The sequence below is a fragment of the Armigeres subalbatus genome, chromosome 1 (genome assembly GCF_024139115.2).
Source record: "Armigeres subalbatus isolate Guangzhou_Male chromosome 1, GZ_Asu_2, whole genome shotgun sequence".
Taxonomy (NCBI): Eukaryota; Metazoa; Arthropoda; class Insecta; order Diptera; family Culicidae; genus Armigeres; species Armigeres subalbatus.
This window is the reverse complement of record NC_085139.1, coordinates 153,232,377-153,253,782: the sequence shown is the minus strand read 5'-3', so window position 1 is coordinate 153,253,782 and position 21,406 is coordinate 153,232,377. Positions and strand designations below refer to the sequence as shown.

The 21,406-nt window shown below is 39.3% G+C and overlaps 1 protein-coding gene and 3 long non-coding RNA genes across 4 annotated transcripts; all 4 read right to left on the bottom strand.

The window, feature by feature from the left end:
* Positions 1 to 693: 693 nt before the first annotated feature.
* Positions 694 to 1,315, bottom strand: LOC134205304 (small ribosomal subunit protein uS14). The gene is made up of 3 exons (XM_062680447.1): positions 1,157 to 1,315; positions 887 to 986; positions 694 to 827 (listed from the first exon to the last, which is right to left on the bottom strand). Exons 1-3 carry the CDS (start codon positions 1,216 to 1,218, stop codon positions 819 to 821), a joined length of 171 nt encoding a protein of 56 aa, XP_062536431.1. The 5' UTR covers positions 1,219 to 1,315; the 3' UTR covers positions 694 to 818.
* Positions 1,316 to 8,316: 7,001 nt separating this feature from the next.
* Positions 8,317 to 8,891, bottom strand: LOC134207524 (uncharacterized). Its single transcript, XR_009978383.1, has 3 exons — positions 8,755 to 8,891; positions 8,545 to 8,692; positions 8,317 to 8,474 (listed from the first exon to the last, which is right to left on the bottom strand). It is a non-coding gene; the product is annotated as an uncharacterized LOC134207524 (long non-coding RNA).
* Positions 8,892 to 10,016: 1,125 nt separating this feature from the next.
* Positions 10,017 to 11,017, bottom strand: LOC134207520 (uncharacterized). Its single transcript, XR_009978382.1, has 3 exons — positions 10,682 to 11,017; positions 10,430 to 10,542; positions 10,017 to 10,354 (listed from the first exon to the last, which is right to left on the bottom strand). It is a non-coding gene; the product is annotated as an uncharacterized LOC134207520 (long non-coding RNA).
* A 2,338-nt stretch (positions 11,018 to 13,355) lies between these two features.
* On the bottom strand, positions 13,356 to 21,279 carry LOC134207516 (uncharacterized). Its single transcript, XR_009978381.1, has 5 exons — positions 21,023 to 21,279; positions 20,838 to 20,957; positions 20,691 to 20,784; positions 20,136 to 20,634; positions 13,356 to 13,494 (listed from the first exon to the last, which is right to left on the bottom strand). It is a non-coding gene; the product is annotated as an uncharacterized LOC134207516 (long non-coding RNA).
* Positions 21,280 to 21,406: the final 127 nt, after the last annotated feature.

Sequence of the window (21,406 nt, the reverse complement as noted above, 5' to 3'; positions counted from 1 at the left end):
TTTTTGTATGAGTTTAAGCATAGATCGGAATACATTCCTGGTTTCATATTAAAAAAAAACAAGTACCATATCACGATTCATACTAGCGTACTATGACCTACGAACAACACCTAGCGAACAAAAAGGTAGAAGCCCCGTCCATTATAAGTACCAATTTAAAATTTTCTAAGTTCCCAGTAGCACCAACATATGAAATTTTCTAAGGTTTAGGTTTTTTTACCTTTTTTATCTGGCTTATAGATTATGAGCTATTTTTACAGATCCATGTTGCAAACTTAAATTGAAATGTTTCTGTTTTGAGGCATTGATGGTTCACCCTAGACGACCCATCTTGCCCCATCCTAGCATACTAAGGGGTTTGCTTCAAAGTTCAATTTACTTTTGTCGGAGACGAGCCAGCCTCGGGCTGAAAGTTTAGGAGACAAAAAAAAATTCTATTGTACCAAATATAGTTTTTAAACAATCACCCTTATTCTTGTTTACGTTCGAACGAAAACTGATGCGCATTCTCTTTTACGCCAGCAAAATCAAATGGGGAAACGATTCGAGCGGACTGCATTCGTTCGTCCTTAAACAAGAATAGGGGAAGGGGAAATAAAACGAGATATTTGATCACTAAAATGCGACTCTTTACCAGCCCTGCATCCCAAAGTTGTATGTACGGAATTTTCGGATGAAGCAAATAGATATTACTTACATTTGTGGTCAGTTACGTTTATTCATCGCCGATAGATCCGAAATGTATCCAGAGAACTTATTTCCATTGCAATTCAAAACGGTGATGAATAAAACAAAACTTACGGGAGAACAAGGATAATTTAATCCAGCTAAAAACAAACAAAATTGAGGTTAGGTCAAAATCTATCTCCGTTGTCGTTATTCTCACCTTCCGGAAGCCGATATCCTTGGCGTATTCTCTGAAGCACTGACGGCAAATATTGAGACCGTACTTGCGGATCATTCCGTGGTTGTTGGAGCAGGCCCGACTGCAAAAGAGAAAACAATTTCTGATCAACGCCATGACGTCAAGTACACACGTTTTCGAGTGCTGGACGACAACAAAGTGAGATTTAATGCTTTGAATGCAAAATTCCACTAGTTTTTTTGAATATATATTCGGAAACTTGTTGTGGGCCAAATTTTCACTAAAACTTACCAGAAACGGGAGCCCTGACCATATTTACGAGGATGCGAATACCAGAGATCGGCGAAACCCATTTTGTCTGCTTGAAATTTTCAACAAGAAAGAACTTTTTGACGTTTCACAACGCGAAAAAGAGATGCCGGGGTTGCCAACACAAGAAAATTGAGAGCAAGTCATACTTTTAAAAATGGTCAACGTAATTTTTCTTTCGTTGGATTTGATCTAGATGAGATTTCAAATTGATCAGTAATAGAGCTTGCTGACGTTTGATCATCTTTCTCTTGTACGCGCACGAAATGGATAGGATTTGTTTTCATCGGGAAACGCTTCGGAAGCGTTTCCCGATGAAAACAAATCCTATCCCCACCGTGCGCGTGCAAGAGAAAGATGATTAACGTCAGCAAGCTCTATACTTATGGGCCAAACACAATGGATACGTTTGCGTGTGTTTTGACAGTTTTCCCATGGAGAAACTGTCAAAACGCACGCAAACGTATCAATAGGGCACTGCACGGACTGCTTTGTCTCTTTCTCGCTGCAAATAAATTTGAAAACAACAAGGCCAGTAAACGTCAAAATTAATGAGAAACGAAAGAGAAAGAGATGTTTCCGTGCAGTGCCCTATTGTGTTTGGCCCATTACACAGAAAAAACAATCCGTGGTAAAAATCGTAAGGATGCCAATTTTTCATTTAATTTTATATTATTGCTACGTTTAGACAGGGCAAGTTAATTGAGCAAGAACTGAACGTGTAAACACCTTAATTCAATTCAATTCAAGTTGTTCAATTCACTTGCCCTGTCTAAACGTAGCATAAGTATTTACGAATGAAATGAAATGTATTAATATAATGTTATGATTATCTTATGGCATGTCTCATGACACTCATTGTAAAAACGCACATAATTTATTAAGAAAACGCAAGGGCAAAAATGTATGTGTTTTGATTTTCATAGACGATTAAATGTCAGTAACCCTTATGCTACGTTTAGACGAGGCAAGTGAATTGAGCAAGTCGCTTGAATCGAACGCGAACTGAACGTGTAAACACCTTAATTCAAATCACTTGAACAAAAAGAAAGTTGAACATGTTCAACTTTTGGCAAGTCAATTGAATTCAACTGAGTTGTTCAATTCACTTGCCCTGTCAAAACGTAGCATTATAGCAGGCCTGCCCAACCTTTTCAAGCCACGGGCCAATTTTTGAAATTCACAGTTGCTGGCGGGCCATAAAATATTTTGTACATAACTTTTTAAATATGTAAAAACTAAATACGATTTATATGCGTTCAAACAACCTTTTTAGTTTATTTTGTCTTCGTCATTGCATTAGATCCATTTGAAACATTAAATTAAATGATTTACAACGTTTACCGGTTGTTAAAAAAATGGAAATTTCGTTACTTTACCAGCACATTTGCATGAACTGTTTTCAACAGGATGAAATAAATGTACCAGATTTCAGCAACCCACTGTGCCAAGGTGCTTTATCTTCAAGTCATTGAGATTTTTGGCGATATCTGCTAGAAAAGTCAAGGCACTCATCTATTCAAAATCATTCAACTCGGGCAGTGGTTTCCTTTCTCTTGTAGAAATAGTGCCATTTTCTTTTCGAAAATAATAAAATCTCTCAAGCATGATACCAAGGCTTAGTCAATGAAATTTGCAATAATACAGCACTGCCGCTAACCGCAAGTCAGACTTATCTGTATACTTATGGACGCCACCTCCACATAAGTCTGACTTGCGGTTAGCGGCAGAGCAAGTCTCCGTATTCTGCTTTCATTTCCGTCAACATCATTTATAATTGGTGGGGGTTGAGTTCCCTAACATTGATAAAGTTAATTGTCTTAATAACGAGCGTCAATACTTGAGGAATATTGATCGGTTTCGCATATCGATTTTTTTTGGTGAAATGGCAGGGAAATATCGCCGTACCTATGTGATTGCTTTCCCTTGCTTCGAATTATCACAAGGCCATTATTCTTTCCTGTCATTGCTGGTGCTCCATTAATCGTAAGGTCACTTAAGTTTTTGAAAGATAAAAAAAATCCTATACACAGGTCTTAACAGCTTTAAGGTTTTTCCCGTTAGTTGTTCCCTGCATTGGGAAATCATCATCAAAGCTGCCAATTTCTCTGTCACCACCTTTGTCACGTTTCCTCGTCAGTATTTTCATCGTTTGCGAGAGAGTAGAATATGAAGCAGGCGGCTTTTTCACGTAACGTAGCTTTCATACCTTCTGAGAGAACTTTTTACTCTTCATCGTATCCAGCTTTTTACGCTAGCCATAAATTAACAAGGGGTGAATCAAATTTGACATATGCTGTGAACTTAATTTTTTATAACATCTTGGTAGCCATGAAATTGAACTTTGATTTTCCTCGTTACCAACGAGATTTATTAGGTTGTTTGTTTTTAATCAACAAATCAAAATTCAATTGAAATATCCGATGAACAAAACAAATTCAGGCATTCACATTTTCTAATATTATATTCACTAACTAATTCTTTTATTTTAGGATTTCATTTGATGGATACAGACATATGTTTGAAAAATGGCTAAGTAAAGAAACATTAGTGTTGTATTCACCCTGTGTTGAAAACATTTACGATACTAGCATTGGATTCAACAATAAAAGAGTTGGTGAATTGCAACGGTAAACGAAGCCACGCCACCATGAATACTGTAGAATGCTGTCCTTTCTGTATTGGAATCCGAGGCTCCCGCTATTCCTCTGTGAGGAAATCATTCGCAGCTATTTTTATGTTTTATTCCTACCCGTTCGTTCGGTCTATTTTAAGCTTGCGGATTTAAACAAAAGGTTTACCTCATTGCACTCTTTCTTCCAGAAGCCCTTCCGTAATATGTGCGTATTGTATTTTATCTGTAAATAAAGTCAGGGATCAATACGATCATTAGTCGCCCACCTCACGTTTTAGATGAACAATAATCTCATTCACAAATCTGTGTGAGAGATACCAGTGTTACTCGAATAACTTTATGTAGCCCCAAATTCGAAGATTTTACTCTTAAAACTAAATTTTTACGAGGTTCCTGAAGGTTCACATCTGCCGGAGGATCACATAATGACCGCCCGGAATTATTAACTTTTCGAAAGTGATACAGCGGCATTGCAATACCCTACTTATGTGGAACGCTTGTTTCCTTATATTTGAAAAATAACCAATAATCCAAATGCGTTGACACCTGCCAAGCTTATATTTTCATGGATACCTAGAAGTAAAAAATAATTATATGTTTTGATACGAGCATGCTCGAATTCCAAGCAAAATTACGACAGTCTAATGTTGTAAACAAACATTTTTTAGCGAAGCCCCGATTGCTAAGATCCATCTATAAAAATTATAGTGGACACAGCATGTGTCAAAAGGGGTGATTCAAAGTATTATGGCACTGGCTCGTAAAAAGCTGGATTCCGCGCAAACTAATGCTATTGAGGGAGGTAGTTTGCTTAGGACGCGATGTGAGCAACAACCGAAATGCATTCCTTAACAAGTTTTCCGTCCTGGAAAGGTTTGATCCGTTTTGCAAAAAATTACTAACAGCAAAACTGGCCCGTACTGCATTTTCTGACTTCGTTTTAGCTTAAGTAAAGAGAGTTTGTTGCTTTAGTAATCCATTGTACCAATAATTTGAATCAACAAATGAAAATTTAAATTGAATAAACCTTTGAAGTTCTATTAACTTTTGTTTCCTACTTGAGCGCTTTCGAATACCATATTTCATAGAATGCTTGGATTCAGGTTCTATTCCTTCAACATAGAAAACTTCCCTGTTTTGCTTAAAACAGCCTTCCGTTTTTCAACGTGAATATCATCATCTGACCAATCTTTATGGAAAACGCGATGTTCCACATCAACCTTTTGTATCTTGGGGTCGCTTAATGCAATCATTTCAAATTATGTAAAATATTATTTTCATTTCAAATTCAAATTATTGATTTTGAAGCGCGAGCTTTGTTTTCAAAATTACATATTTAATAACGAATAATTTAAAAAAAAAACTTCTCGAGTCAGGTAGAGAAGCTGGTGGGCCGATTATGGGGTTATTTTTCTTACACGCCGCAGGCCACAAAAAATGGAGCCGAGGGCCGCATCCGGGCCGCGGGCCGTACGTTGGGCAGCCCTGCCTTATAGGATGTCGGTAGCCTGGTTTTATCGAAAATTCTCAATTTTCCCATTGCTGATATCTGCCGCAACACGGCCGTGGTACGTGGATTGTACCAAGGATGCTTGTTGTTTGTGCGTTGATGTTTTTCTTGTCTGTTCAAATATTACGTAATGCAAAAGGAGGTGGGGGGTTGTTTGATTTTTGTTACGATTTGTATATAGAGCATCATTATCGGTCGCGAGTATTTTAATCACCCGCGCAGCGCTTTCATTTTAGTTTCGTCACTCGTTTCCGTATCGGTCACTATTTTCGGCTCTCAATTTGGTTGCTGTGTTCCGTACCGGTGACGTTTGACAGTTGACAGTTCATCAAATAGCAGCGCTCTTATCGCGCTACCAAATTTGGTCACCTGTCAGTCGCGCTACTGTTATAGCAGCGCGCAGAGGCGCGGCCACGTTTTGAGACGTGGGTAGGACAAAAACTGGATTTTAAAATCTATAGAATACTTTCTATGGCATTTCAGAAACTTTCCGAAGATCCTCTCGGATTTCGAGAGATTTTTTCGGACATCCTCAGATATGATATAAAACTCCCTATGTGTTCATAGAACATTTCCAAGAAGCATTTCTTCAAACATTACGAATTCCAGTGTTTATGGATTCCTGTATTTTTATTTAAATATTGGATGGTTTCAAGCAATTATCACTAGCTTCAAGGAATTCGAACCATTGCAAATCTTCAAAAACATCTCATCTCTTAAGGTTGTTCAGTACTATTGAAGGGTTTTCAGATATCTCAAGACTACGGTTACTTTTAACTTCAGACTTTTTTCTTCCTCACTTTTAAGATTTCATGCAAACGTAGGTGTGTTTGTGACTCCTACAGATTCCAATAAAATATTAGACTGCAATTGTTCTCTCATATCCTTGTTTAGCTGCTCAACTTCTAGAGACGAGCTCGCCAGTCTAGTGACTAGAGATGGGCAAAAGGGATCACTTTGATGAACGGATTAGATCTGGGTCATTCATTCTAATGATCCGGATCATTCAACCAGATCCGATCCTCAGAACAAAACGTAAGGAGAATGCGAAAAAGTGAAACCTTCGTCATTCTGGCTCACACTTTTGAACCGTACTGACAATAACTTTACCCTCTCTTGTTTACAAGCGTATGGATTACAAAGAATGAACTTTTTATTTTATTATTTCCTTACAAATGGTCAAATAATTTGCTGATCTGGTGAACCAAATTAAAAAATGATCCACGAATCATTCATTCACTTTAGAGATCCGGATCATTTGACCGGTTCCGGATCTGAACGCCCATCTCTACTCTACTAGTGACTGATAGACATGAGGTCTGTCAAAACTACATCATATAGTGTCCCATAGACTAAATCACTTTTCTAAGTGTATCCTCGATCAATACTTCTGTTTAACTACCTTACCGAGTTATCGAAATTTCCTTTCTGTAGTATTGTGAGGATGCAGAGGTTTTCTCGGTCTCTAGTAGCATAATATTGTCTATCCGGAACAAATTTATAACGCTTTTTATACAGAAGTTGGATTTTTCTCCGGATACAGGCAACTTTCCCAACTTCGGAAGTAGTGCGCTAGATTCGCCTAAAGATGTGCTAAACAACGCATCAATTAGTTTGACAGATAAAACTTCGGAAGAAAGTTCGGTTCGGAAGTCCCGACTTCTGAATTCTAACTTGGTGCTACGCCGACAATAACTACACGCTAATACTAATGACACACTGATGGTATTCGTACCATGGTACAAGTTGTACCACTAGTGTGTCACCTTGTACCATGCTGGTACAACGTGGAAAACCATGGTACAATATGTACTAGGGTATATAACCGTGGTACTTGTACCACCAGTGTGTCTTTAGTATAACATTCCTATTCTATCCCAACTGACTGGAGCCGCAGGTAGTAAATACCAACCTTTATTCACTTGGATTGTAGCGCAATTTACATCAGTTCTGACGAGTCACGAAGAAGTAACAATTGACTAATACAATCAGTTTTACCTCAGTTAAGCTAAGCTATATCCTTGTTTAGATATTCAACTTTTGATTAATTCACGTGTCAGCCTCTCTGAACTAGCAGAAATAATTAAGTACTTCCAGAAAATTTTCAACATTTTTTTGAAAGAGCAGAAACTATAAGACGCTTCAAGACTTCTTGAAAAATCTCGATACAATTTGAACACTTTTTGGAATGGAAGGAATTCATCATAGACTCTGAGAATCTTTTCGGAATAGATTTCTCTTTTACAATCCCGGAAGCCTCCAAGATTGTCAGATCGCAGATAAACTTTCAAACCTCCGATTAACCTTGAAACGTTTTAGTGATATTTTTTTAGATCTACCAATTGAAAATGTATTTATAGTATTAAATATTTTAGTTATCCATATGGTATGTTCTTACCATAATCATGGGTAGGACAATGCTTCGACTGTCCTACACGAAAAAAAATTTTCATAATGAATGTATTTGGCAAAACACATATATTTTTGCCATTGTGGTTTCTGTATGGAATATATATCTAAATGTAATGAAAAGTATGCGGCACTGCATAAGATAATCATAACACAAAACTTATACATTTCATGTCAAATGCTCATATGCATGATTAGACATTTTTAATAATCGGTATAAGATTAATGAATGATTTTCATTAGTTATTCAACAATAAAATTATTACACAGAAAGAAAAAAGACTATTAAAATTAAAAAAACCATTGGTGAAAATAAAAAGTTGCGTTGGTTCTTTTTCGTAGAGAGTTGTGAATGTTCAAAATAAAAGTACGTTCACTCTCGCAACAACCATGATATAAAAGTAGCTTGCCGTTCTGAAATTAAAAGTTCGAACTTTTAAAAATAAATTGTGGTACTGTCAAATGAAATGGCTGCACTGTGAAAATAGTATGTGTAATTTTTAGTTTACTATTTATCGAAAATTGGCCAAAACTGCTAACCCACCCTCTCCCCGCGGGATTTTCCCTCCATTTTATTTTAAATGAAAGTTTCGTTTGTATTCATGAGTTTATTTTTTATTTTTATTCCATTTTGAACTTACATCATCACTATTCTGTATGGTCATGTGTGTATAGAATGTTCCTGTTTTGCTTTTCCGTCCGTAAACCATCTGTTTCTGCATTTTGTTTCGCTGGCATTTTTAGACCTATAGAGCAAATTCCAGTTTTTATTACGATCAAGATTTAAGTGATATCTAATTATTTACACAAACGAACCTGTTGATCAGCTTCCACACGTTGGCAATATACAACTTTTCGAAAAATGCCCACTTTTTGTTCCGCTTAGTGCTCGAAGAGGTCGTTTTTTCCTACGATAAACCATCTGCAGATGGATATGAACGATTTTTTCGCCGGGATCGATTCTCTAAAATGAATTACTGGTTCTAATCACAAAACTTAATAAATTGTTATTTCAATCGAACGAACCTGCTTTACTATCCGATTATTTGGGATCTGCATTCCATCGTTGGAATCCGGTTGGCGTTTCAGAAGTCAGCCAGTTTTCCGGAACTTCTGTTTTGCGATGACGGAATAAAAATACAATAACTCCAAATGCTTAGACGAGATGAATACACTGTGAGAAATGTATTCGAAAGTTTAGCATAAGTGAAATTGCATTCTATATAAATAGTTTGTTGCTAATTTGATTGTTATATGCATGGTAAGAGTTGAAAGCGGTTAAATTTGTAGTTAAATAAATATTAAAACATATTTTGCCATCACTTGAAATGCCTTTTTTGCCCGAGTTTACCACTTGATGTGAAATGAGTAATTCATTTTATTTTTCTTAAGGTGTCCCAATCTAAAATGTGCTAAAATGTTGTGCTGAGCTTTTATTATGTGATCTGACAGTTCGACAATTTTCATGGGTAAAGTATGAACTTTTAAATGTATAACTGAAAGAGAAAAGAAATACTTTTAGAACAATTAATTGACTTTTGCGATGCGCAATTCAACTTTTATTTTTACGAAAATAAATCACTTTTTAATTGTAAAGTAGGACATATTTAGAAAAACAGTATTATTTTTTTCTGTGTAGGTCCTTTAATGTTTTAATCAAAAAATAAAAAATCTTAAAAATCAATTTAAAAATCAAAACAAGTATACTCGCAAGTATATTTTTTTTTGTATATTTTATCGTTTGACATAATTAAAAAAACACACATACATACATTTATTTATTTATTTATCTTCACACGTGCTGCTCCGCATGATGGGCCTTCCAAAGACAAGGATGATCTGCGTTCGGTGTACAGATAGTAATTCTCAGGTGGCGGTCGTGGCGGTATCGATCAGACTTGCATTCTCTATGCAAGAATCGTCTGTCAGTAGTTTGAACCACTATCTGATGGGAACTTCTTCCGGGTCGCAATTATTGTTCTCTTTCTGGCTTTGCGGTTATTCTACCGGATCGGGTCCAGCTAAACACCTACGATGTTATGCTCCGTCAGTTTTCCCGGATAAAAAATATCATTAAAATATCATAAATTTTATTGTTACAACACCATTTAAAACATAATTTTTACCATTGAATATAATGGAATTTTGACAATAAAATCACATGAGAAATAATGGTTTTCCACGATAAAATGAATGGTAAATGGGACTTTTACAATTAAAAAGGGGGGTTGTTATGTATCTTTACAATAAAAAAATCGAAAATTTTCCATACAAAATTCGGAGCAAAACAATTGATTTTACGGTTCTTCAATGGGATGATTTTGAGCGACAAAACAATAGAAAACATTGTGTTTTAAATGTTTTCAATTACTGTTTCTATTGTTTTACAATAGAAATACAACAGGATTTAGAATACATTATACTCCAATATTACAATAAAAATACAATACAATTAATTGTTTTACAAATTATTTTATTTTCCTCCGGTTGTTTAGCATATCTTTAGACGAATCCAGCGCACTACTTCCAAAGTTAAGTGGGTTGCCTGTATCTGGAGAAAAATCCAACATCGATTTGAAAAGCGTACTAACTTTGTTCCGAATAGACAATACATATAGATATAAACCTGTGAAAAATGTAAATTATAAAAGAATGTCAGTTTTATTTAAAAAAATACGTCGAGAAGAAAAGAAAAAAATACCTGCATCAGTTCTTATTATATCCCGTTGGTGAGATTGGCCAATGGTAGCCACTGAACGATCTTCAATCAGTGACCAGCAAGCAGCAGTATTTTATTTATCATATGCTTCATTTCTGTAAAGGAACAAGGATACATGTTACCAGGCATGTCATCAGGTATTATGATGATAAAATTTTCATTTATTTTTTGTTCGGGATGAACCACTGCGTTCATTATGTACATTGAACTTTTGTAGTATAAGATTAAGATTACCGGTGGTGAGTATAAACCGTTTGTCAGCGCAGTATCATTACTTGACACTTTACCGGTCGCTACTAAACGCGCTGCTAAAACAGTAGCGCAGCTGACAGGTGACCAAATTGACCAAATAACAGCGCTACTATTTGATGAACTATCAAACGTCGAACGTCACCGATACGGAATGCAGCCACCGAAATGATAACCGAAAATACCGAAAATAGTAACCGATGCGAAAAAGAGTGACTAAGAGCAGTAGAAACTGCAATGAAAAAAACACTTTCTGCACCATACAGTTTCATTATTTTCCTCTTCACTAATTATAAACAAAACTGTACACGCTCAAATGAATCCAGCCATTCTCCGAGTAAAATTATAAGCAAAAGTTTTTGTTCCCTTTCTTTTTTTTTGAAATCAAATTTTTATTGCAAAACATTTCTAGACCTGCAACAAGACCTGCAATATGAAAATATATACTTGAGAACCGGTATAACATTTTTATTTATTTAACAAACAAAGCTATTGTAATTTTATTGTTTTCAATTGTTATTTCATCAATATAATAAATCCATGAAATATTCCAACATTATATTAATTCAATAACATTAGACGGATTTCCAGATCATCCAAACCGAATACTTTTAGAAATTGTTTAGTTTTTGGATGAGCAATACTAAACATAAGCGAACAATTAAAATATAATAGAATATATCGGAAACATTTAAATATATTGTTATTTTAATGTATTTACGTACAATAAAGATCTTTTACAACCGTGAACATTTTACAATAAGCATACAATAGTTTGTATTGTTTGCCACACAATCTATTGTATTTCAATGGGTTATGTCATACAAGTTACTGTAAATTTTTATCCGGGTTGTTTCCGGGTCTAGTTTACATCGAGGTTTACATGTCCCGGCATAACAACGCTTGGCCGTGTTGTTGATGACCCGGCGACACCTCCACCTCCTCCGGTCTGATAACAATCGGAATCGCCGCCCGAAAAATAGAGCAGATTGGCTCTGGGTTACTGAAGAAAAAAACACAATTGGTTTGAATAAATATAATGTTACGCCCAGGCTTGTAAAATGTCATCTGCATGTCATTTGACTAATTTGTTCATAACTTTCTTTAGAAGCAAAATTTCTTCCATAATTTTGAATGTACTCATAACGCTTGAGTAGGGTTATATTTTAGTCCAAGGGTACATGGCTCTAAGTATAACATCAAAGGCTGGAGAGTGTCACGTGTCATTTGACATAATGTCATTTGAATGACATTTTGCCTCCCACGCCCCAGATTACATATTTACAGCAAAGTCTCGTTAGACAAAGTTGTAGGCCCATTTAACCGCTATAAGTTCGTCATACAACATGAATTGATAGCTACCTTCTGAAAAAAGTTCTGGGAAAATTATACAAACGAATGCAAATGACATTTTACAACACTTAACTTACGCCTAAATAGGATATTACCTGTTGATGTTTGTTGCTCGTTTTAACGAGGAACCGGATCAGAACAACAAAACGTGAACAATTTTTCCACAACAGTTTGGCTGGAGGATGAATATATCCGACGGCGCCGCGGCTGCTTTTCTATTGTGATATGCTAATCAAAAGTATAAGTTTAGCCTAATACATTTTTGCCATTAGGCGAAACTTATACTTTTCATTCAAAACGATAATAATCGATATGCACACTTTAGATGAAAACGATTCAGCTTTATTATGACAATCATATAATGGAAAATGAAAAACATAATCTGATGTTTAATGGATAATATAAATCAAATTTAATAAATAAAATAATTGAATTTTTTTACGTGTACCCAGGTATTTTTATGCGTAGGACATGTCCTACTTGTCCCACCCACTCCCGGCGCCACTGCCCAGCAAGGAAGGTTACTCTAACTTGACCCTAATGTGCGTGTAACCTGTTAGATGGTGAGCCTAATTTTTTCACTAACATTAGGGTAAAGTGAGGCTAAAGTTACGCTAGAATGACACACTTTTGTTAGGTATGCTCATTAGGCTTTCAGCGATCGTGTACGTACGCACGTTTCACTCACACTTTTACTCGGTTTGTTTGCAACCACGAGCAGCTGTCACAGCAAAATCAAATGGGATTGTTTGCAACCACGAACCTGCGTTCGTGTTGGTGAAAATATCGGCGAGACCCTAATGATTTATGCATAATTTCATCTAACATGTTACCCTCACGTTAGATGAATGTTATGTATGTTTCGCTTTGGGTGGTTAGGCAGCGGTTAGAGTGTTTCGAAAGGGATTTTCATGCTGATTTATTTACATCCAGCTGTCATCAGAGGCAGAATGTATATGTACTTGGAAAGTACATAAGTGCCTCCAATGACACTTGAATGTAAATATGTAACATATAAAACAACATCATCGCGAATTTCTTCCGCATAAATATGTAAATATGTTTTATTCATTGTTTCACATCGAATGAATTTAAGGTAAGTAAGATTTAGTATCACTTTACGGTTGTCTGCTGAGTGCTGATTATTGTAGATCGGGAGCCTTAAAATCATCCTTTTCAGGCTTGCACTGCCGGCTTTTCTTCGGCTCGGGACAATCGTCTGGCCACTTCCGAGGATGAAAAAAGCAGTGCCGGTGAGTTCGCAACCGATGAAGTTTACCAAGCGATGCACGAAGTAGTGTTGCCGTTTGCCGAAAAAGGATATGCGGAGTTACGTTCGGTCCGAAACCGCATAATGAAAATTGAAAATTCCTCTTGCAATTCTCGAATTGCATCCGCTACCAGCTCATCAGATTGCATCCGGATGGGCTCTTTTCTGTTGGTACCTTTGCGGACCGAAATCCAAACAATGAAGAGAAAAAAAGTTTGCACAGTAAGTATACGAATTCGACATTTTTATTTAAAATTAGGGATAGATATACATACATGTATATTGCAATAAAAATTAAATGAAAATTGATTGAAAACCAACGCAGTTTTGAATTTAATCCTGCTTGATCTAGAAAACCCCCAAGAATTCTTATGGATTCCTACAGGAGTTCCCCTAGAAATTCCAACAGACGTCCCTACGAGAACTTTTTAAGAAATTCGTCTTGGAATTCCTCAAGGTGTCTAGGGGTTTCAAAATTCCCTTATAAATTCTTCTGGGAATTCTCCCAAGAGTTTATCCGGGAACTCCAAACGGAGTTTCCCTGAGAATTCCCCCAGGAGTTACTCTGCTGGTTCATCATGGGATTCCTATAAATTCATCCATTAGGGAATTCAATAAAGGATCCAGAATTCCCTTCGGAGTTCCCACTAGAAATTGTTTTGAGTATTCCTTCGATAGCTTTTTTATTGAAATTCCTTCATGAGTTCGTCTGTTAATTTCCCCCTTAGTTCTGGTGGGAGTTCTACAGCAATTCTCTTTCTTTGGACATTTCTATCAGATATTCTCTGTTTGTTCCTCGTGAAGCTTCTCTGAAAATTGCTAGTAGAAGTTTCTGACTTTCTCAAGAAGTTCCCTTAGCAACTTCTTCAGAGGTTCCAAAATTCCTTCAAGTTTTTTTTTTAAAACGAAAGTTTTACAGATACTCCTACAAGAAATTTCCTCTGGAGTTCCACTGAAATTAACCACGAGTTCTTCTGATGATATCTCCAGGGGTTCCTAAATTCCGCCATGAGTTCCACTGAAATTTGCTACAAAAGTTTCTCCGAGAGTTTATCGCGGAGTTCCTAGTAATCCATTCAGATTTACTTTTGGTAATTATTACACATTTTTTCTGGGTATCCTTTTCAGAAAATCCCTAAGACTTCTGCCCCGGAATTTCCAGCATTTTCTATAGAGTGTCTAAGTGTTTCGAAATCCCACCAGAAGCTATTCTGGTGATTCATCCAAGAGTGTATTGGGTTTTTCTCTTGGAACTCTTCTGATAATCCCTCAAAGAATTTGTCAATTCCTCCAGATGTTCCTGCATTCCTTTATAAGTTTTCCAGGGAACTTCATAAAGATTTTCTGAATTACTCCAAAAGTGTTTCTACAAGCTCTTCGAGAATTTTACCAAAAAATTACTCTTGAAGTCTACCCTGGAAATTGCTTTTCAAGTTCCGCTTGAAGTACCCCAAGGACTTCTGATTGGACATTTATTCGGGAATTCGACTAAGAATTTCTCCCGAAAATTTGTCCGGGAATTCTTCCAGGAAGTTGTCCGCGAATTCCTTCGGAAATTCGTCGGGAGGTTTTTCGTGAACTCGTCCAGGAATTCTTCCGGAATGTTGTTCGGGAACCCTTTCGAGAAAACAATCGGGAACTCCTTTGGGAATTCCTTCCGTAACTCGTCCGGAAATGTAAATTCCTTCGGGAGCTCGTCAAGAAATTTCCCAGAAGCTCTGTTAAAAATACCTCTAGAAATTCCTTTAGAAATTTATAAGTCGATTTCCTAAAAAAAACTATCTAGGAGTTTTACCATAAGCTACTCTAAAAATTCCTCCAAAAAATGCTTAGGGAATTTCCTCTTTCAGACATTCTTGGAATTCATCAATTCCTCTGGGAATTCCTCTCGGAGTTTCTTTTGCAGGCAGGCCTCAGAAAATCCTTCCATGAGTTCTTCTGAGATTTCCATCAGAAGCACCTCTGAGAATTCCACCAATAATTCATCTGGAAATTGCTCCAGAAACTCATTTGAAAATTCTTCCAGGGGTTTCTTTAGATGTTTTTTTGTGAAATCCTCCAAAAATTGACCTGGAAATTCGTTTAAGATTTCCCCAGAGCATTCTTCCAAGAGAGCATCTGGGGAATCCTCCAAGAGTTCCTAAAGAAATTCCTCCAAGAGTTCCTCTGGTAACTGCTCCAGGAGTTAATCTGAAAATACTTCCAGGAGTTCATCTAAGAGTCCCGTGAGAAAATTCCACCACAAATTTATTTGGGAACTACTATATGAGTTCTTTTGGGACTTGTTCCAAGAACTTCTTTGGAAATCAGGAGTTCCTCTAGAAATTTATTTGTGATTTTGGGAGTTTGAGCAGAAGTTCCTCTGGAATATCGTCCATAGGTATTTCTCCGAGAATTCCATCAAAAATTCATGAAGAAATTCTTCCAAGGGTCACACTGAAAATTCTTCCAGGAGTTCTTTTGGGAATTCCTCTGGAAATTCCATCAGAAATTGATCTGGGAATTTCTCCAGGCGTTCCTCCCTCCGGGAATTTCTTCGGAAGTTCCTCAAGGCGTTCCTTCCTCCGGGAATTTCTTCGGAAGTTCCTCAAGGAATTCCTTCTGAAGTTCCTGCAGGAATTCATTCGGAAGTTCCTCCAGGAATTCCTTCGGAAGTTCCTCCAGCAAATCCTTCGAAAGTTTCTCCAGGAATTCCTTTGGAAGTTCCTCCAGGAATTCCTTCGGAAGTTCCTCCAGGAATTCCTTCGGAAGTTCCTCCAGGAATTCCTTCGGAAGTTCCTCCAGGAATTCCTTCGGAAGTTCCTCCAGGAATTCCTTCGGAAGTTCCTCCTTGAATTGCTTCGGAAGTTCCTCCAGAAATTGCTTCGGAAGTTCCTCCAGGAATTCCTTCGGAAGTTCCTCCAGGAATTCCTTCGGAAGTTCCTGCAGGAATTCCTTCAGAGTTTCCTCCAGGAATTCCTTCAGAAGTTCCTCCGAGAATTTCTTCGGAAGTTCCTCCAGGAATTCATTTGGAAGTTCCTCCAGGAATTCCCTCGGAAGTTTCTCCGGGAATTCCTTCGGAAGTTCCTCCAGGAATTTCTTAGGAAGTTCCTCTAGGAATTCCTCTGGAAGTTCCTCCAGGAATTCCTCCGGAAGTTCCTCCAGGAATTCCTTCGGAAGTTCCTCCAGGAATTCCTTCGGAGTTTTCTCCAGGAATTCCTTCAGAAGTTCCTCCAGAAATCCCTTCGGAAGTTCCTCCGGGAATCCCTTCGGAAGTTCCTCCGAGAATTTCTTCGGAAGTTCCTCCAGGAATTCATTTGGAAGTTCCTGCAGGAATTCATTCGGAAGTTCCTCCCGGAATTCCTTCGGAAGTTCCTCCACGAATTCCTTCGGAGATTCCTCCAGGAATTCCTTCGGAGATTCCTCCAGGAATTCCTTCGGAAGCTCCTCCAGGAATTCCTTCGGAAGCTCCTCCAGGAATTCCTTCGGAAGTTCCTCCAGGAATTCCTTCGGAAGTTCCTCCAGGAATTCCTTCGGAAGTTTCTCCAAGAATTCTTTCGGAAGTTCCTCCTGGAATTCCTTCGGTAGTTCCTCCAGGAATTCCTTCGGAAGTTCCTCCAGGAATTCCTCTGGAAGTTCCTCCAGGAATTCCTTCCAAAGTTCCTCCAGGAATTCCCTCGGAAGTTCCTCCAGGAATTCCCTCTGAAGTTCATCCAGGAATTCCCTCTGAAGTTCCTCCAGGAATTCCCTCGGAAGTTCCTCCAGGAATTCCTTCGGAAGTTACTCCAGAAATCCCTTCGGAAGTTCCTCCGGGAATCCCTTCGGAAGTTCCTCCGAGAATTTCTTCGAAAGTTCCTCCAGGAATTCATTTGGAAGTTCCTCCAGGAACTCCCTCGAAAGTTCCTCCGGGAATTCCTTCGGAAGTTTCTCCAGGAATTTCTTCGGAAGTTCCTCTGGAAGTTCCTCCAGGAATTCCTTCGGAAGTTCCTCCAGGAATTCATTTGGAAGTTTCTGCAGGAATTCATTCGGAAGTTCCTCCACGAATTCCTTCGGAGATTCCTCCAGGAATTCCTTCGGAAGCTTCTCCAGGCATTCCTTCGGAAGTTCCTCCAAGAATTCCTTCGGAAGTTCCTCCAGGAATTCCTTCGGAAGTTTCTCCAAGAATTCTTTCGGAAGTTCCTCCTGGAATTCCTTCGGTAGTTCCTCCAGGAATTCCTTCGGAAGTTCCTCCAGGAATTCCTCTGGAAGTTCCTCCAGGAATTCTTCCAGAAGTTCTTCCAGGAATTCCTCCGGAAGTTCCTCCAGGAATTCCCTCTGAAGTTCCTCCAGGAATTCCCTCTGAAGTTCCTCCAGGAATTCCCTCGGAAGTTCCTCCAGGAATTCCTTCGGAAGTTCCTCCAGGAATTCCTTCGAAAGTTCCTGCAGGAATTCCTTCAGAAGTTTCTCCGAGAATTCTTTCGGAAGTTCCTCCTGGAATTCCATCGTTAGTTCCTTCAGGAATCCCTTCGGAAGTTCCTCCAGGAATTCCCTCGGAAGTTCCTCCAGGAATTCCTTCAGAAGTTCCTCCAGGAATTCCTCTGGAAGTTCCTCCAGGAATTCCTTCCGAAGTTCTTCCAGTAATTCCCTCGGAAGTTCCTCCAGGAATTCCTCTGGAAGTTCCTCCGAGAATTTCTTCGGAAGTTCCTCCAGGAATTCATTTGGAAGTTCCTCCAGGAATTTATTCGGAAATTCCTCCGGAAGTTGCTTCGGAAGTTCCTCCAGGAATTCCCTCCAAGATTCCTTCACGAATTCCTTCGGAGATTCCTCCACGAATTCCTTCGGAAGTTCCTCCAGGAATTCATTCGGAAGTTCCTCCAAGAATTCCTCCGGAAGTTCCTTCAGGAATTCCTCCAGAAGTTTCTCCAGGAATTCCTCCATAAGTTCCTCCAGGAATTCCCTCGGAAGTTCCTCCAGGAATTCCTCCGGAATTTCCCCCGGGAATTCCTACGTAAGTTTCTCCGGGAATTCTTACGGAAGTTCCCCCAGGAATTCTCCCGTAAGTTCCCCTGTCAATTCCTCCGGAAGTTCCCCCGGTAATTCCCCTGGAAATTTCTCATGGAATTTCTCCGGAAGTTCCCCCGGGAATTCCTCCGGACGTTCCCCCGAGAATTCATCAGGAAGTTCCCTCGGGAATTCATCCGGAAGTTCTCCCGGCAATTCCTCCAGAAGTTCCTCCGGGAATTCCTACGGAAGTTCCTCCGGGAATTCCTCTGGAAGTTCCTCCGGGAAATCCCCCGGGAATTTCTCCGGAAAATTCCCCGGGAATTTCTCCGAAAGTTTCCCCAGGAATTCAAAGAGGAGCTTGGAACTTTCGAAAGAATTCCTGGGGGGACTACAGAAGCAATTTCTGGAAGAACTTCCGATGGAATTCATGGAGTAACTTCCGGAGGAATTCCTGGAGGATCTTCCGGAAGAATTCCTGGAGGATCTTCCGGAAGAATTCCTGGAGGATCTTGCGGAAGAATTCCTGGAGGAACTTCCGTAGGATTTCCTGGAGGAACTTCCGTAGGATTTCCTGGAGGAACTTCCGGAGGAATTCCTGGAGGAACTTCCGGAGGAATTCCTGGAGGAACTTCCGGAGGAATTCCTGGAGGAACTTCCGGAGGAATTCCTGGAGGAACTTCCGGAGGAATTCCTGGAGGAACTTCCGGAGGAATTCCTGGAGGAACTTCCGGAGGAATTCCTGGTGGAACTTCCGAAAGAATTCCTGAAGGAACTTCCGGAGGAATTCCTGGAGGAACTTCCGGAGGAATTCCTGGAGGAACTTCCGGAGGAATTCCTGGAGGAACTTCCGGAGGAATTCCTGGAGGAACTTCCGGAGGAATTCCTGGTGGAACTTCCGGAGGAATTCCTGGAGAACTTCCGGAGAAATTTCTGGAGGAATTTCTGGAGGAATTCCCGGAGGAACTTCCGGAGGAATTCCCGGAGGAACTTCCGGAGGAATTCCCGGAGGAACTTCAGGAGGAATTCCCGGAGGAACTTCCGGAGGAATTCACGGAGGAACTTCCGGAGGAATTCCCGGAGGAACTTCCGGAGGAATTCCCGGAGGAACTTCCGGAGGAATTCCCGGAGGAACTTCCGGAGGAATTCCCGGAGGAACTTCCGGAGGAATTCCCGGAGGAACTTCCGGAGGAATTCCCGGAGAAACTTCCGGAGGAATTCCTGGAGGAACTTACGGAGGAACTTCCGGAAGAACTTCCCGAAGGAACTTCCGGAAGAACTTCCCGAAGGAGAAATAGCCGAAGGAACTCCTGGAGGATTCCAAGGGATTCACGGAGCAACTCCCGGAAGAATTTGCCGAGGAATTCCCGAAGAAATTTGGAATTCCTTCGACATGTCTTTCGGGAATCTCTTTGGAAATTACTCACTGAAAATTCCTGAAGGAATTCTAGAAGGGATTCTCGGAGGAATTCCAGTAAGAATCCCGGAACGAATTCCCGTAAGAATCCCGGAAGTAATTCCAGGAGGAATTCCCGAAGGAAATCGAGGAGGAATCCCCGAACGAATTTGATCTTTCTGGAGAAATTCAGGGAAAATTTCCCGGATTTCTCCGAATGATTTCTTGGACCAACTCAGGAGCACTTTTGATGGAATTCCTGAAGAAATTCTTGAAGGAATTCTCGGATGAACTCTCGAGGGGATTCCCGGAGGAACTCTCGTAGGAATTGTTAACCATTTTTTAAGCAATCCTTCATAATTTCAGAAATCAGAATTAAGTTAAAAGTCAAATTTAGTTCAAATCGATTCACTCGGAACATCCAAAAACACCACTTAGTCGTTTTGACGCTTATTACTTACGTATCTACATCCGTTTTTAAACGCTTATCTAATTGCTTCTTCTTATACAGTGATCGTTCGCTAATTGGGGCACGACCTCACCCCAACTAGCGAATGCCGTTCGCTAATTGGGGCGTTTTGACAAGCGTCAATGTTGTTTACTTCTTGCATTGAACAAAGGAAAATTTTACGCGCCAGAAATTATCGATCCCGCCAAACACGGAAACAAAACGTCAACGCGTTTTTGACATCACATTCTGACGTTTAGCTGCTTTTTAATTGGGTTTCGCCCCAATTAGCGAACCCCCAACTAAAAAGCGCCCCAACTAGAAAAACCCCAATTAGCGAACGTTCACTGTAATTCCATTTCTCTTCGGCACTGAAATGCTCGCTGAAATGTAGTCCATGACTTGTTCCATGCCGTTGAAATGCTCAGTAAATCCGATTAAATTGATCTCGTTGCCACATTCGATAGATGACTACGGAGGTGGTTTGGTGCCGGCTTCCATGCGGGCAGTGTCTGTGATAGGTAAAATCTTCATCAAATGACCTTATAAACATCAACACGGAATTTACCTGATTGATTCACGGTATCCGCCGTTAAAAGTGCAGTTTGTCCAGCTGCAGTATATGAGTTCCGGAGGCAGCTTGATGCAGGTAATCACACGACCTGTAAATAGTCTTCATGAAATGAGATTTCAATAACAGTAACACAGCCCTTACGTGATGAACATCGTAGGCAGCAGCACATCCATGTGAATCCGTACGGTATACTCGAATCCGCCGTCATAGGATTTTTTGAGTGGTGCGAGAATGTAATTGGTACCGGCATTCATACGACCTCTGTAAATGGCAAAGTATTCATGAATATGAGTTTTTTTTATGAATAAATAATCGCTAAAACTTACCTTGTGAACGTCATCAGAAGAAAACGGACCGCACGGATCAGAGCATTCGTTGGAATTTCAGGCATTTCAGTTTTCTTATATTTTTTTTTTACCAGTACCTCAGCAGTGCGACTATTTATACATAAGCAAAGTGACAACATTGAAAACAGACACGCACTACTACTATTGTAACAGCATAAAATCATAAAAATTATTTAAAAAACATAATTAACATCCCCTAACTAGTCTCTAACGTCGAACTGATTGTTTGCTGGGTGGCAGCGCATTTAGTAGCGACCGGTAAAGTGTCAAGTAATGATACTGCGCTGCCAAACGGCTTAAACTCACCACCGGTAATCTTGCTCTAAAAATATGACGGATGGGTGTCTTTCGAAATATTGTTAC

What these genes read in the sequence shown, in the direction of transcription:
- LOC134205304 (XM_062680447.1), bottom strand. Translation starts at nt 1,218, where the DNA reads ATGGGTTTCGCCGATCTCTGGTATTCGCATCCTCGTAAATATGGTCAG. An exon ending in GGTCAGGGCTCCCGTTTCTG is followed by an intron (nt 987 to 1,156) that starts GTAAGTTTTAGT and finishes TCTCTTTTGCAG; the next exon opens with TCGGGCCTGCTCCAACAACC.